We start from the raw sequence: 17639 nt of genomic DNA, 5'->3' as shown, positions 1-17639 counted from the left end.
CCCCCTCTGCCCGCCCCCCCCCCCCCGCCCGCGGCCCCCAGCCGGCGCTGAGGACCCCCCGGGCGGGCCCGGGGAGGGCCGGGCTTTCCCCGCCGGGCCGCGCCGCTGCCTGCGGCCTGAGCTCTCTCCTCCCCCATCACCCGGTGCCTTTCCTGACCCTCGACCCAAACAGCCCTTCCCGAGGCGGCGGGGAAAGGGGGAACGACCCTCAAACGCCATGGCCTGCGGGCACTTCACGGAATGGCAGGGGATGGAAGGGACCTTCGGAGATCATCCGGTCCAACCCCCCCTGCCGGAGCAGGTTCACCTAGACAGGTTGGATGGGAACACATCCAGGCAGGTTTTGAATATTTCCAGGGAAAAGGAGACTCCACAACCTCTCTGGGCAGCCTGTGCCAGTGCTCTGTCACCCTCAAACTGAAGAAGTTTTTCCTCATGTTCAGATGGAGTTTCCTGTGTTCCAGTTTGTGCTTGTTGCCCCTTGTCCTGTTCCTGGGCCCCATCCTCTTAACACCTGCCCTTTAGATATTTATAAGCATTGATGAGATCCCCTCTTAGTCTTCTCCAGGATAAACAGACCCAGGTCTCTCAGCCTTTCCTCATAAGAGAGATGCTCCAGTCCCTTGGTCATCTTTGTAGCCCTCCACTGGACTCTCTCCAGTACTTCCCTGTCCTTGAACTGGGAAGCCCAGAACTGGACACAGTACCCCAGATGTAGCCTCACCAGGGCAGAGTAGAGGGGGAGGATAACCTTCCTTGCTCTTCTTCCTCTCCTTCTTCCCTCCAAGTTTTTCATTTGGGAGCTATTCCCACTTTTAATGTTAAGAGGGTTCAAGCAGCCAGCATGCCCAGCCGCTGGACTGCATGTCAGGCTTGCTGTGCAAGGGCAGCACCAAGGCTGCTGGGGCCACGCTGAGCACAGGCACCGCGCCATGGCCTGTGCCACAGCAGTGGAGTCGGGACGTCTGCTCCACCTGGGCTGTGGGACAGCTGAATGGCCCAGAGGAGGAAGCCCAGGGAAACATGAATACAAAGCAGCCCTCTCTCAGTGTTAGAGAAGAGAGTATCCAAAGAGCGTCCGTATCTGATGATGTGAACTGCAGCTACAGTTGACCCAGTGCTGTGGGGGGCTCTGTGTGATGGAGACAAATCCCCACAAGTGGGGAGAGTTTTCCTTGAGATACCGGACAGCATCTATTAGAGGACTGCATGCCCACTCCTATTATCTTGCCTCTTTCCAGTGCGGTCCTGCAGATTGGCCCATTTCCTTTTGCCAAGTCTCTCTAAATCTTCTCTTATTTATCCTCTTGCTTATTGTATCAGGTTTCTTTTCCAAGCCAATTACTCCTTTTTATGTATTTCTATACCTAGAATAGCGTAAAAGAAAACAAGACCCTGAAGTGAGTTGGATGTTTATAAACCAATATTATTTGTCTGCGAAAACGTGTAGTGAGTATAATTGACTTCCACTATGACCATTCGTACTGTGCCTAATTACAAATGCTCTTAGCTGAGGTTGAAAATTACTTCCATGTCTTGAGCAGTTTGTGTACGGTACATTTGTTTTATTTAAATTATTTATTCAAGTAAAAAATATAACGGAAGGCTAATCCAGAAGAAAAAGACAAAATCAAAGACATGGTCATGTGAGGAATAGCATAGGCACCAGAACAAATAAAAGACCCACGGGGAGCTGATGTGTGCAGCAGCCATGTTAGTGCTTGATCAGTCTTTGGGTGATTCCAGAGGCAAGCTGGGCTTCCCCCAGCAGAGCATTAAAGGAGAATAGCTCCTTATGAGATCCTCTTTAAGTACGATCGTTGTTTCTTTCCTTGGACTGTGTCACCAGCTACATAGCATGGCTGTGAAAAGTTTTCCTTTGAAATCTTTCTTGAAAGAAAATATGGGGTTTAGCAGAAAGGGCATGCTTTGCTTTTGAAACCGTAACAGAAAGCAAAACAGAAGGTGAACATTATAATCTGAAATATGAACTTTTCCATTTCAATAGTTTCAGTTTTCAGAAGTTTTCAAAGCACAGCTGAAGTTTTCTACAGAAATCTTAAAGGAAAAGGAGTGTGTGGGAGTGTGTGTGCACATGTATATTGTTTTTGTCAGGATTTTCTGTGAAGAAAGGTCTTTATTTTCTAGTCAGCATTATTACCTACCTCCTTTTGTTTGCATAAGAGGTTGTTAAAAAGATTTACACCTCCCCCCCCCGCCCCCCCAAACCAACACTAACTCCAAACAGTCTAACCCCACAAATCATTCCTTTTTTCTTCTTTCAGGATTTTCTGCAGTGCCTATAACTGTTGCATCCTTTTCTGCATGACGGCACAGTCAACTGAGTGTTGTAGAGACAAAGTCTTAGGCAGAGGGCAATGTAAAGTTACCCTGGGTACCAGGTCCAGGATGGCAGAAGTACCTCAAAAATCTTTGCATGAAGCTTCAGTGAGCAGCTTCTGTGCTTCCCAGGTAAAGGAAGGCTTCATGGCAAGGTTCCTGCAAGGGCTTGATGAGCCTCTAGCTCATGATGAGATGTTCCTACACTGGGATGAAAATCCTGCTCTGGAAATGTATCTATTTTAAGGACTAGCTGCTTAGTGGATAAGCTGTAATATTAGGCAAAAAGAGGAGAGTTTTGCTCTCCAGTGCTTCATGGTGGCATCAGAAGGAACCATACCCCACCTTCCTGCAGAGTCTCGTCCTGTGGCCAGGTGGCCTTTACAGCAGACCTGATGGTTTGTGGCTCTGTCTTCACTGTGCTGTTCAGTACTCTGTTCTGTCAACCTTTGTTAGACATTACCATCTACTAACTGCCCCAATCTTGGCCCAAATCGTGACAAAAGCTTTCCTTTATGGGCAAGAAAATGATGTCCCTTAGTTATTTGTGGCCAAGTTCCCCCACCAAAACATCTCATTCAATATCTAAAGTAAACAGAAGAAAAGGGGCCTTTGTCTTTTTTTTTTGTTTTAATCAGTGTAATAACTCTTCACCTTGTTCCTTTGCAACTGCAAATGAGAGCCTGTTTGTCCAGCTGTAATGAGGAGGGTGCTTGTCTGCTAGAGCACTCAGTGCTGGAGGCACTGTAGAAGGAGGCTCAGTAGAAGGAATATAACTGCAAAAGGAAGACAGGACAGGCTGCGCTTTTTTGAGTTAAAAATAATTCTGTCAGAATTCAACCTCTGTAGTTTCAGTTTTAGTGTGTGTAACTGAGTTCTGGCTGTTCTTTACAAACTTTTTTTCCCAGACATGCGTAACAATACTACAGGAAAATATTTCAACAAACAAATTGTGGATGTTCATTACTTGAAACACCCCATGACAAATTTTTCAAATATGTACTTCATCTGTGACTGCTGTTCATTTCAGTGCCAGATGCTGATTATTACAAGGTTGCATTTGCTGTGGGTTTTTTTTTTTTACTTTCTCTGTGAACACACTGCATTAGGATTCCAATTTTGTCAAATCACTTCCATTGTAAAGCCTGCCAGCTCTATTGCTCATCCTAATATGAAAGCTTTAGTTATTTTAGTGAAATGCACAGAAAACTCATAGGTATACTGATTGCAAGATATTTTGCAATATAAAAATTTGTTTTGCCAATACTGCTTTTGGAAGGAAAGCAAAAACATTTATTCGAAGTTGAATGCTTTGGACTGAGGTGACTAGGTCAACAGTAAATTCTAAAAACTATTTGAAACATTTCTTGATGGCTTTTTAAAATTATAGCTTAAGGTTACACTGCTTCACACGATTCTGTTTGGTTCCTTTGATGCTGAAGATCTACAGCTGACTTATGTGTAAGATATATTTTTAAAAACATTAGCCATGATTTAAAGTAATGAGAGACACTGTTCAGAAGAGGGGAGAAACCCATCCTTTGGGAGGAAGTGAGTTAGGTTCAGTAGTTTTGTTGAACCTGAACCAAGAAAGAAACCGTTAGTAACTCAATCTTTGTAAGAAGACTTGAGGAAGATCTCAGCTCCTGCCTACCTGTTGATTTTAGCAGCAGTCCAGACGTCGGAGATGCCAGGATTGTTATAGAGTAAGGCTCTAAAACAGCCAGCTTGTATTTAGCAGAATTTTAGAGCACAGTGAAAGGACTAAGGAAGCAGCTAGAGCAATAGCGGTATTGTGATACAGTTATTAGTTGCTAAAGAGAGCAGGCCCCTGCTTTCATTGCTCAAGAGACATCAGGGGCAGTCTTGTTCTGAAAAATTCAGATATCAAATGAAATTGTAAATGTGACGTTTCAGATCTCCCTTTACAATCAATTTAAACAAATATAACCTCCTCTCACTAACAAAGAAATAAATCTGGATTGCATATGCTGTTTCACAGTATGTTGTTTTGATGCTCAGAGTGCTGTCGTGAAAGAAAACAAGTACTACCTTTATTTATGGCTTTCACTTTTTTATTTCCCAAGTGAGAAACATAAAGAAAAAAACAGATGACGATTGTCTCATAAAAGCTGCTATTAGAAGTTCAATTGTTTTGTAAAATTCCCTTCCCACACTGTTCTGTCAGAGTGGTATTTGCCTGCTGTGGTAGCCCAACTTTGCTGGTAGCATATTAGAGATAAGCCCTCTCTTTTCCTTCCAAAATTAAGCTTCATTTTGTCTTTGTCTCCCACCTCCCCCACAACCTAGCTACCACTCCGATGTTGTGCTGAAAAACACTACCATGTCATCCTTCTTACATCTGCATGGTGCTGGAAAGGACTCTGTTTTCTTTCCAGTGGAATACATATCTAATGTAAAGTCGTTTGCTGGTGAACAAGAATGTTTCGGTGCCTGATTCTGTTTCTAGCTACCTTTGGGTAAATTAGTTGAACCTCCACTGGAAGTAGTGTTAGGCGATGGTAAAATATTTTTAAGTAAGAATATTTATTGTGCATTCATCATCATGGAGATATTATGAAAAATAAACCAGGATGTTAGCAAAAAAAAGAAGCCCTATATCTGCACAGGCATTCTACATAATAGCAGTATGTCACTTTGTAGTTCTACATTAAACTTGTATGTGAGAAGTTACAGCTGTGGATGCCTGTGTCTTTCAGATTCTGTTTCAATAAACCTGTGAGAAAGAAAAAAGTGAAGGCCCTTCAGCTTTACAGCAGTTTCAAAGCAGAAGCTTTATTACCTTTTTTTTTAATCCTATACGCTTTAGGTTTTTACACAGACATAGCTTCTCAGTGAAGATAAATGATGAGACTCTACCTTAAAAAGCCTTTGGGTTTTCATTAATCCACATTAGGTTAAAAGGGAATCAGAATTCTAAAAATACAGCAGATCAGAGAAACAAGGTATTTTTCAGGTCAAGGTCCTCTTTTCCATCTGGTGCCATTTGGTAGTTCTAACATCTTCCATCTCCCCCTACTTCTCCATCTGTAAATAACTCACTGAAGTAAATGCTTGGAATAATTACAGCACAGAATGATAAAATGCAGGTTGAACTTAATCTCTTTGGGATCTAAAATGAAAAACATAACTACAGACATCACAGTTATTGAAAAACTGTGGAGGTCTTCAGTTGGCAGGTGTATGAAATGGGAATAATGTCAGAGCATTAGATGCTTTGGGATTGCAATTGTGTGGTTCAAAAAAATGTCAAAAGGAATATTAGTTCAGGAGAGGGGAAAAAATAGCCTAGCAGGGCTGATTTTCAAAAGCAGCCTGCCATTTTGCCTCTGCAAATAATTATAGACTCATATTTTAACAGTTAGATGTCCAAGTGCTTGCATCCATTTATAAGGAAGTTGGAGATCTGTCTACCACAAAATGTGTGCAAACTTGCAAAACTGGAAGGAGATTCGAGATGCTTCTAAAATTGATCAATCAATCAACAGCTGGGCCGCTTTCCAAAAGTTTATGGGAACAAAATGTCTTTCTTTTTTTGCATGAGGTCAGCATTGCCCCAAGAAAAGAGCCCTGGAGTAGCCCACAAGATAAGGTGCTGTAGAACTTCCTGGGTTAACGTGAAGGAAACAAGCTACTTCTGCTGGGGTTTCCTGTCTCTACCAAGAATGCACAGAGGTGGATGGACTGTAGGCATGCTGTCTGCTGTCACTGCCTTACTCAGACATTACAACTGCTTTGGCATCTCAACTTAAGAAGGAGACAAACTGTTGAGTTTGTCGGCTGTCTGGGACTGCTGCGTGCTGGCTGCCTGTGTTGTCATGATACCCACCTTGTGCCAGCTGCCTGTGTAGGTGCCCACCTTAGGTGGCTCATTAGTAATATGGACTTAATCAGAGACCTAGAATAGGAGGTCTGAAAGTGAGAAAGATGCCTCTTTTGAATGATTTGAAACCCTGTGCCTGGGGCTGCAAAAGCAGCATCCAGCATAGGTTACCAAAGCCAACTTTGCCCTTCCTCCCTGTTCTTCACTGTTGCTGCCCAGGGCAGTACCAGGCTGTCTCTGCTCTCAAGAAAGCATTCTTTGATGAAGAGGCATGAACCACTGCCTCCTCTTTGCCAGAATAAGGGACCATTAGGAAAAACAAAAGATTTCGTTTTGGTGAGGGGGTGAGGGGTGAATTTTAGAACTGCTGTGCAGCTTTTACAAAATATTTGGGGGATGTCCCAGAATGAGGGAGAACGGGACATGACTCAGTATGTGTGACACCCAGCAGCATGAGATCCTTTCTATTACTCATGCAGGATGGAGCGGAAAAGGTCTGTCAGTTATGTTCAGTTTACACATGGTTTTCACTTAAGTACTTGACAGAAGAAATTTTCATTCCTTTATTTAGTGTATTTTAGATCCAAGAAAGGATACTTGCTGTATATCTGAAAAACTATTCATCTCTGTGACTGGCTTATTAACGTACCAGAAACAGAGCCTTAGGACATCGTGGCCTGACTCCCATGTACAGGGTCATCAGAGTGAGCACAAACACAACATACTCTTATTTTAACGCTCTTTTATATTGCCAGTGCGATACAAAGTGATTGTGAAAATAAGAATGAGCTCACTTTAAATGTCTATAACGTGATAAAAATTGCTGACTGTTACTACGTTGTACTCTCCCGCAAACTAAACTTTACGTTCAAGGATAAAAGAATTCACAAATCTTAGCGGCTCTTCACACGCACACATGCACAAAAAAGCGCAAATGTCATTTGAAGTTGTTCACTCATCTGGGAGACTCCTCCCACCCCCATCTTGTCTCCTGCAATTACCCTTTGCCCCTTCCCTCCAGCAGCTCTGTCTTTCTAGCTGTTATGTGTTACCATCCTTCAAAGGACAGCGGACCTGCTCCTGCTGCCCATCAGACATGGTGAGCTGGACATGACAGAGCCATCACCCGGCGAGGGCTGAGTCTTGGCACCAGCGTTTGCGCAGTTTCCTCCAGCACTCAGTCTCTGCCACCCTAAAGGGTTACTGTTTCTCTCTCTCAGCTCAGCAGAAGCAGAAGAGACCCAAAATGGGCTTCTTCCCTGCCATTCCTGCAGAAGCATGTCCTTCCCAAGTAGCCAGATAAACTTCAAAGGCAGGCTGAAGCTTTAATGCACGGCTAAAAGTAGGCTAAAACGTGGAGGGAGTCAGCCATTTTGCAGCCCGACATTAGGAAGGAGGCAGGCGCCCAGGAGGGCAGGAGTGGAGGAGCCTGGGAACACCAGGAGAAGGAGTCTGGGGCTCACAAAGTGGAGGCCGCTGCTGGGCCATTCACCACTTGCGAAGACAGAAGGATCACATGAAGAGTCCACAGGGGTCTGGTTGGCCGTCTGCGTTGCTGGGAGTTGCCTGATGTGCAGGCAAGCAGACTGCTTCTACAGCTTGTTCCTGGTGGCTTTTGAAGTAGAGAAAATGGCCAGAGGAGGCTTAGCAAATATCAAATGGGCTTTCCCCTTCAGCTCAAGATAGGGGAAATGAGACAGCAGAAGGGGATTGAATGTCCTGGTGAGTTTGGCTCATCAACTCAATGAGCAGTTCACTTGTCTTCCTCTCAAGGTCAGCAGGGTGACAGTGTGTCTCACTGTGCCCTTCAGGACCTTTTCTGTTGCAGGGTTTGCTCAGTTTTCAGTCACTCTTGAGGAGTTACTGGTTCGTCACAGTAATGCTGGTGCCTGGCCCGCCATGTCACTCAAGAAGAGATGGCTTGACTGAGAGTTAAAAGTCAACAGTGTGGAGGCACAGTCTGTTTCCTAGTCCCTGTCTTGGGGACCATATGTGGCAGTGGTGGAGCCTTTGGAACATGTGTCACATGTAGCATGAACTGACAGCCTAAACTGAAGTCACTCCAATTGGGTACAAAGGCTACTTTAGGAGGAGCTTGCCTGTTTATATAGGTTTCAGATGACTTCATTTTTCAAAAGTGCATGGAGTGCATCCAAAGCAAATAATTTCTCTGTGGTGAATGGGAAGACCAAAAGGAAAAGTCTGGGGAAAGGAGGATGGATGGTCTTTCTTTAATGTCAAAGCTGACATAAACACGTCTCCTCCAAACCCTTCTCGCAAGATAATTTTCTCAGCAAGACACAGATTGCTTCAATCTCTGTGTAGCAGCCTTTGAAGCTTCCTCCTTATTGCTGTTTTGGAGGAGGCAGGGTTGTATTTGAGAATTTCTGCAGCACTGAAGTGTTCCTCCTCCAAAGGCTTTCACACAATCAGGTAGTTGGTTGCTCCAAACAGCTCCCTCTTTGGAACATCTCTGCCATCACGCAAGGGCAAACTGGTATGTCGGTTTTCCAAAATTATTAAATTAAAAAAAAACTAAAAAAGCTTCATTAAAAATATTCTCACCAGCTCTATGTAAGGCCTCAATTTTCGTTAGACAGAGGCCCTGCTAAGAAGATGACGAATGGTGTTGGAAAGGAGCCACCAATTAGGAGACATCAATTTTTCTGTCAACAGGATAACTCCATTTGCAAAACTTGTCATATGTTTATTCCTTTTCTGTTTGCGAAGGTATTTGTTTGGCAGGGATATTTTGCATGAAAGGAAGAATTTATAAATTGTTTTTTTACGGTTGTCATTGCTGCACTGTTTTGAGTTCCTGTCTTGTGGGATATTTTCCCCGTTCAGAGTTCTTGCTCCTCAGGCTGTCTTCTGTCTGTAACTCTTCCATTTGCAATACTTCTGGGGAAAAAAAAAATTACTTACTTCTGCAGTGAGTTCTGGGGTGGAAACAGTTGTGGTGGTAGTAGGCACCTTGGAAGCATAGGACTTGGGGCTTGCAATGCCTTCAGGTTGCAGGCTTAGGAATGCTACTATATGGCTGTTCCCAAAAGGAAGATAAATGTATTTCTGAGTATTTCTTTGTTAAAAATGTATTCCTGTTGTGCTTGCATCTTAATAAGTGTTCTTCCATATTTAATGGTTTAAGACATAACTGAAGACATACGGATTTTTTTCCAGTTTATACACTTCCTTTACACACATTCAGAAAACTTGATAGCTTCCACACCTCCTTTTACTGTATAGGAAATTTTACTCATTTTTCTTATGGGAAGCTGTATACATCCTTTATTCATCTGCATGCAGTGATTCACAGCTGCTGCTGTGTTTCTTAATAGCTTATTGCATGTCATTTTATGAAATCATCGGTAGCAAATGCTTAACAGATATTAGAAGAAGAAACAGGGAAGGTCTGTATACGTGGGCATGTGTGTAGTACACAGAGAGCAAGAGCTGCCTGTGCATGTTATATTTGGCAAGAGACTGAATGAGGAGGACAGATAGCCGGTGGGATTTCAGATGGGCACTGGTAGATGTTGACGTGACCTTAAAGCCTATTGGGTTCTCACGTGGGAACCCAGCTTCAGGAAATGGAGCATATGGTGACAAGTTTTTGAGGCATGGCTGAAAAGTTACAGCTGTGTAATGGGTATCTACTGGGACACTGAATAGACCTGCATTGTTTTTGACCTGTGTTGTGGAGTGGGGGAGACTTGGCATGGAATAGTTAAAAGAGTGGAAAGTCATTATTTAGATAATAATTGGCCATTACTGGTAGATCAGGTGTACACCTCATCATCATCTGGTGTCAGGTCATGCTGCTTAGAGCTCAGCTAGCAGCTGTGTTAAACATAGATGTTAATAAGTGCATTTGTTTCATCCTGGATGCAGACCACATACAGACCATCTACTAGTGTCTAATATAGGCAAAGGTATGACTCCACCTGTCCAGGGCTGACCTGAAGCAGTCATTACTCTTTTGAAATTAGACACAGTAGTAGTCATCTCACTGCCTCTAATGTGTGATGGGTCACTGTCTAAGCACATCCTTCTGGGCGTGACCATGCCTTGGTGAAGGCAAAGGTTAAGGCAATTTTGGGGGGCTCTAAATTGCAACTTACCAGCTCTTTTTTAAAGTACTTCTACACTGCAAAAGCAAAACCACTTGTGTTCCATAAAGTCTCGCTGTTTGTCTTCAGGGTGGAATTTGTGTTTTTTCAAACTGATGGTGAGGCTGAATCTGGCTTACCTGAGCAACCACCTTTGTGCCTGAGCTAAACTGCTATGTCTGACCACAGTGGAGTGCAGGAATCCCTGTTGAGATCACAGAATCACAGAATCACAGAATGGTTAGGGTTGGAAGGGACCTCTGGAGATCATCTAGTCCAACCCCCCCGCCAGAGCATGGTCACCTACAACAGATTGCACAGGACAGTGTCCAGGCGGGTTTTGAATGTCTCCAGAGTGGGAGACTCCACAACCTCTCTGGGCAGCCTGTGCCAGTGCTCCACCACCCTCAAGGTAAAGAAGTTCCTCCTCATGTTAAGATGGAAATTGCTATGTTCAAGCTTGTGCCCATTACCCCTCGTCCTATCACTGAGCACCACTGAAAAAAGAGAGATGGAAGAAAAGATGAAAAAAGAGATGGAAGATGGACAGCTGGTGGCAGCTTAGGCCTTGCCTGTAAACAACTGTACTTAGGGTGGAAATTTTCCAAAGTACCTAAGTGATTTAGGATCCAGAATCTCAATTTCAGTTATTTCCAGGCTTTGGAGTGAGATAAAAAAATTTCGAAGTGTGATTCTGTCTTGCTTTTCACAATGCCATCTGCCACCAAGACACCCTCTTTTCTTATTTATCTTGTTCCTCTTTTCCAGGTTGGCCTTCCTTCTATGATGTGATCAGTCCTGATGTAGTTACTTTCAATGATGATTTCTCCTATGGGATGCATCGGATTGAAATATCCTGCAGTCAGGTTAGTTTATAGCGCACACAGACCATTCCGATGGCAAAGGCTGCAAAAATCATTACAGCGTGCTGTACTTTCCCCGAGATTTGCAAACCTTTCAGTTCCATTAAACAGTAATCATTGTGACAGCGCACAATGGGTTGTAGGTATAACAGCTGGGTGGAACGAGCTGAAGGCACAAAGGGCTCATTGGAATGCACGTTGTTGTCTCGTGTGAGATTTAACAGAGCAGATGTAAATGGTTGGACTCGGTGCTGAGTCTACAAAAATTATCTTCCTGAAGAGGGTGCCTTCAAAGGAGCTCCTGAGCCTGGCCGACTGGCTACACACGTGAGCAGTTGAGAGGGAAGTTAAAAGCAGTGGAGCGACTGTCTGTGTGCTGATTCCATCACTGTGCATTACTGTGCAGCCGTGCTAACTCATTCCCAACACTGATTCCCAGCGCAGTCCTAATGGCTGCCTCAAACAATCCCATCTGCCGTAATAATGAAGTCAGTAGTCATTCAAAACATGCCCAAATTTTCCGTTATCTGTCTTGTTCTACTTTCTCTCATCCTTTGTGCTGCCCTCCTCTCTGCGAAGGGAATGGCATAATCATTACCTAGCCAAGGGAGGAGCTGCTGCATTGGCGTTCGGCAGATGTACCCAGCAACTTGCAGTCCTCTAGTTCCACATGCTCAAACTCCTCCTGAGAGAAGCAGCAGCTTCATTTGGGCCGGGATAATTTGCTGTTCTCTTTCCAGACAGTATTGGTGGGGGGATAATTGATTTCATCCCTGACAATACCCATCCTTACTAGTCAGTCAGTCCTCATATATAAATGCTCAGAGTGAGTTAAGAAGCTCCTCAAAAAGAGGCAAGATTGTCTTTATGGAGAATCCATTAATTTCAGTCTAGGTAGAGGGTTTGGCCCAACGTGTTAATGGTCAAATCAGCATGCCTGCTAGTATGTCATGTGTACTACATAATTCTGTAGTTTTTATATTGATGATATGCTTTAGAAGATCCATTTAACACTTTTTGGGAACATCCATTTCCCTAAATTCCCTAGCGAGGTAGCAATGGGACTGCAGACTGGGAATCTTGTGCCTCACCTTTGATTACTGGCATAATCAAAAATGCAGCCCACTCTTCAGCTCTGGTTAGTTTGCCTGAATAGTGCTAAAATCAGCATACTGCCAACCTGCTGAGCCTGCATCTGCTGACACCCTTCAAGAGAGAGCCAGGGCTCCTGATTTCACCTGAGAGAAGCCCAATGCAGCCTGTGGTCAGGCCAAGGAATCTGGGAATGTCGTTTACCTGTTGCCAAACAAAATAGTGTTAGCAGACCTGAAAGCAGCAGTATTAGCAGCAGTCACATGCAGACAGCATAAAATTAAAACAAAACCAAAAACTGAATTTAAAGCATTAAGAAAAAAATGCGACCAAGGTTGCTATATAATCCAATGGCAACTTCCTACCAGCTACTCCAACTTCCAGGGGCAATAACCCCACAGATGATCAAGTCATGCCAGAAAATAGCTTGAGGAGTGGTGAGCATCTTTGCAGCCACCGCTCAGCACAGTTAATACCGCCTCATTGTATATCCATAACAAAACCATTTCCTCCTCTCCTCGGAGCCCTAGGAATGTGAATCACACATGCAGCTGCAAGAAAACGCAGTTTTACTGCAGCCTGGAAAGCAGTGGGATCGATATGGCAGGCCTTGGTAAAACTGGAGGGAAGTACCCTCTCCCACACCCAAAATCTTACTAACCTGTACAGATGAAAAAGTAGTTGATTTTTCTTTGAAAGTCCCTCCACCTGTCTGAGAGAATAAAACCCCTCTCTTTTAAAGTACTCTATTATAGAAAGCAAACACTGGGGGAAAATTGCTGCAATATTAATCAAAGTCATCCATGGGATTATCCTAGAAATAACTTTTACAGTTTTTTGGAAACACATCGCCCTGGGTGTATTTAAAAGGTCAATGATTAGTGACAGGTAGAAGTTAATTACAAATGCATTTGAGGCATACTGTAGAACTGGCTGCATCTCTTTTTTCTCTTTCCTGCTCAAGAGTCCCTTCCCCTGAGGTCTCCCCAGCTATTATTTGTACCTGTACAAATCAATAAAGTTCTATAGACACAGAAGTACTGTTTGCATATTGGTAGCTCAGACTCGGCTACAGCAGCTGACTGCAAGCTGCTTTCCGTGCCTCCCAGCAGCATATTAGAACCAGGAGGCTTGGGAGATCCAAGCATACTGACAGTTAGCAGTGACTCCCCCTTTCCTGCTCCCAAACACATATTTCAAATGCTTTACTCTAACTGTTTCACCATCCCAGTGCATTCTGCCCAATTTATTTATGTGCAAGGCCGCAACAGATGATCGTTTCTTTCTGGGAGGCTTTGCAGACATGTATATATGTCCTAGAAGAATGGTCGGCACCTATTATGTGTGGGGAGGACAGTAAAATCAATTCATCCTTTGTACTCTCAGCTGAGGGCCAGGTTTCTTATACTGTGATACAAAGGATTGAATTACGTTTCTTTTCAGGGCAGATGAGTTATAGAGTCCTCTACAGAGAGAATCGCCACATAAATTTTTGGTGAGGGCTAATCTCAAAAGGTAACAAATTTTGCAGTAATCCAATCCTGGTGTGATTCTGCCATCACAAGAAGGTGTAATGAGACTACCTTGGACTCTGACACAGCTTCTCAGTTTTTGTGAGGAAAACCTTTTTGATAGATTGTCTTTGTAGCCTGTATGTGAGTATATTACTCCTGCAGACCGTTTCTCTCTATGGTTTCTCTCGTTCTGTTTCTGTCCAGTGGAGAGGGAATGATTTATCTTTGGTTAAAAGTTAATCTGGAAAAGACCTGTTTAACACTTCTAGCGAGGAGTTTTTGAAGCATTCTTAGTTGAGATGCGATGATTTAATTAGAATGCTGAGCATTTAGGAAGAGTCTCTCTGGGACACTTAAGTTTTTTTAGATATTTTTTTTCCCCCAAGCTAAGGAGAAGCTTTATAATCAGGTGAAATGCCTCATTGGGAGGGACCGCGCTCTGAGAACCAGCTCAGGTTTTCTGCCCAAACTGCCTTAAAAGTCCTTCAATCTAAAGGACAGTGAAATAAAATAAGCAGTGGAGAATAGAGGAAAGGGTGGCAAGACAGCAGTCTTTCAGGAGCAAGACCTGAAGCTTTGTCTGCTCTAGTTCCCATGCAACTTTCCTTTACCTTTTCCTTATTTGCCATGTTTTATCTTCCTGCTGCTGCTTAACCTAAAGTCATCCATGCCTTTTCCCATTGCCTCTGGGAGCTTGTCCTGCTGATACCATGGGCTGGAAGTGCCCTCGTTTGTTACTGGGGTCCTTGCTGGACTGCCGTGGCTGTTTCAGTGACACTGGGAGCCTGCCTGGGATGTGGCTGCACAGGTGGGACCGATGTGCAGGAGCACTGAGGCTTCACATGCCTACCTGCCCTGCTCCCAGAGTCAGTGAGGATTGTTGTTTCAGCTGTCATTAAACGAGAAGGGTTTCTGTCCCTCCTAGCTGGCCTGAGCGCCGCCCCCAGCCTTTCAGTCTGTTGAGAGAGTTTAACCTGAAGCTGAAGACTTCACCTGCTTCTACAGACACCCTTCCTACTGCTTTGGTGAACTAAGGGCCGTAACAGCAGGAGAACATTAGCAACACATTAACTGCAGGGTAGAGATTTGCCATCACTAACTCATTCACAGGTCAGAATAATCAGTATTGTCTCTATGTATTTGGGATACTATGAATTAATTGCATGTTAAGAATCATTTGCAGTCTTTAATTTTTGCTGTCTGACTGTGAGCCCACGAGCAGCTCTGTGATCTCAGTTACATCATTCTGGCTCTCACTGAGATCAGCTATTGACTTGAAAGGCCAGGGCTCTTTGGTAAAGCAGCATGACTTTCCTGTGCAAGATAAATATTTCTCCAGTGCAAGGTTTTATTTTTTTATTTCTCATGGCAGGCTGTAAAAAAGAACTTGTGGAATTTAAGTGACTAATTACAAGACGTTCTTATTATCCAGATAAGTTGTCAGTTGTAATGTCCAGTGGTTCTAATTTTTGAATAAGGATCAATTGGCTTAGCTTCTTCAAAGTATCGTACTCTTGTGTAAAGCAAGGGACTGTTACCTTTCTTACAGACAGGAGCAGTAGTGTTCACCCTGAATACCACTGCAAGTATCTGAGGCTGATTCATACAGAACGAAAGTGTCAACAGATCATCTGTAGTTTTATATTCCTTACAAAAAGCAAATTCAGCATCATTCCTGGTTATAATTGCTTCCAGGTAAAGCTTATTAATTCAGAAATATTTTACATATCTTCATTACAGGTCTTTTTCAGTCACCTGTCCCTATCTCCTATATACTACACAAAGAGGTATAGGATGAGTAGTGGATGAGCTCCATCCCCCCCAGGGGCAAGGAGCAGAGGTGCACCCAAAAAGACCCAGGTGCTCAGAAGAGTGCCAGACTGTGGAAAGAAAAAAAAAAATAGTATGAGGGCATACTCCAAAGAATATCTTCACTGCTTTAGGTCCTCGCTGGGCTCAGTAAGGGGTTTAGTGTTTTCTTACCGAGGGGTGTAGCAGATGGCTGCAGGCTGAAGAGAGCCCAAAGCTCAGGTTGCCCCTTTCTTATACAGCTATCCTTACAGCAATAGGTGAAATGTGGGCAGTGCTGCCCTCACCACAGTGGTTTTATCTGAGCTCCTGCCATGAGATCATTAGAGGGACAGGCAGCTTCTCAGAAATAGTGGCCCAACCAAACATACACAGTGGCACGACGGGAAACACCCAGCAAATTTAGCCTTGAAGTCTTAGGCGCCCGTGGTATCTCAGATCATCTTCCTGGATCACTGTTGTAAATAAATGTAGGTTGTAAATCCCACTTGAAAGGGTGATGTAGGCACTAATGTGCGTCCTTGGAAGCGGCTGCTAGTCATTGCTTAACACCACTGTGATGCCATCAAGCTGCACGGAGACACAGTGATACTCTATTGTATTTTGTTTCAGTGTGGCGCTCACCTGGGGCATATTTTTGATGATGGACCTCGCCCAACTGGCAAACGGTACTGCGCAAACTCTGCTTCGTTATCTTTCAAGCCAGCAGACAAGAACACTGCTGGAGAAGGCAGCGGTAACGCCAGTCCTGCCCAAACAGGCAAAGCTGAGCTGTAGGATGAAGCAAAGCCTGCAGAAAACTGCGCTGATCCCACACAGCTTACAAGGAATGTTTTCTAAGTTGCCTGCTCTCTTATATCCTAAGAATGTTTAAATGTATGAAAGCATTTTGCACCATCCTTCTTCCTCACGTTTTCGGAACTGAGGCCTTGCCTGCCGGTGCATTTACTATATAATTGGATTGAAAAATGTGTTGACTGACTCCACAGGTTTTCTTTTCCTTTCTTTTCTTTGAGATTGCTTTGGGGATCCCTTAAATTGAGAGGCTTTGGCGTCATTAGTTAGTTTCTTCTTAGTGCTGTGTTACTCTAGGTTTGAACACTATCCCTTTTTGTGTGGGAGATGGGACTTGTGTTTATCTCCAGTTTATAGGAAACTTCTGGGCATAAGAAAATCCTGAATTCCTAGCACATCTCTGCTTTGTTCTGACTTGCGAGGCACGCAGCCTTTCGTCGTATGTATTCAGCCATCTCCCAGCATCAGCCGCACCCTGCAAAAACTTGTAGTTATGGCTGTTCTTTCCCAACTGAGAGAGATGGATGAGATGTAAAGCCCATCCTTTGGCTAATTTACTGCCAATATTTCAAGGGTGTGGTTGAAAGGACATAAACATTGTCTCAGCATCTATATTTCCCCTTTGTTTGGTATTTAAAACAAGGTTTTAACTAGTAACACTCATTTTTACGGGCTACTAATGAGGCTTTGTCTTTTTGTGAGGCCTGTTCAATAACTGTGACTCAAATCTGAATTAAAGTTGAAATCTGCAGGGGGTAATTATATGGACAAGTGCAGAGATAAACTTGAGAAGTGAAGTAGATGAGGGATGACACCAGGCTCTTGTCAGTTGCTACAAGAATTCAGAAACATCACAGGTTCTGCTAAAAGGGAGTTTAGGAATGAGAGAGAGACCCTCCTGAAGCATCCAATTTTAAAGATTAGCTGGTCTGGATGCATACTGCATACTGCCCTACAAGGCCACAGACTTTAATTTGTGTAATTGCAGTGTAGGACACGAGTGAGGGGGTTGGTTTAAGAAATTAATTTGAAAAAAGCGTGTCAGAGCTCCAGAAATTTTTATGTAGCAAAATTTGCTGTCCCATAAGATGTTTTTCATAGCTGCTTTTAGCTTGTCTAGAATTGTGCGTAATGCCGTTCTTTTAGCTATACCATACAGTATTTGCTAACACCACTTTGCCTTTAAGCATTGAGAGACTTAATGAATATAGTATTTACTTTTATTAGCCAACTTCGTGACTAACATATTTGGATCTAATTTTATTTCTAGTAG

General features: G+C 43.6%; 1 protein-coding gene across 2 annotated transcripts in view; it reads left to right on the top strand.

The window, feature by feature from the left end:
• The window catches only part of MSRB3 (methionine sulfoxide reductase B3), a 64362-nt gene extending 47252 nt beyond the window's left edge, over positions 1-17110 (top strand). Inside the window, exons 5-6 of one of the 2 annotated variants that reach the window (XM_009887811.1) lie at positions 11062-11159; positions 16184-17110. In XM_009887811.1, coding sequence (XP_009886113.1) covers positions 11062-11159; positions 16184-16348 — 263 coding nt within the window. In that variant the 3' untranslated portion in view covers positions 16349-17110. The remainder of the gene's footprint in view (positions 1-11061; positions 11160-16183) is intronic. The other variant, XM_009887810.1, reaches the window with a different exon arrangement.
• The last annotated feature ends 529 nt before the right edge of the window (positions 17111-17639 follow it).

The sequence above is a fragment of the Charadrius vociferus genome, unplaced genomic scaffold (assembly GCF_000708025.1).
Source record: "Charadrius vociferus isolate BGI_N301 unplaced genomic scaffold, ASM70802v2 scaffold125, whole genome shotgun sequence".
In the NCBI taxonomy this organism is placed as follows: Eukaryota; Metazoa; Chordata; class Aves; order Charadriiformes; family Charadriidae; genus Charadrius; species Charadrius vociferus.
Note: the sequence above shows the minus strand (reverse complement) of the source record. Positions and strands in the feature narration are given on the sequence as shown.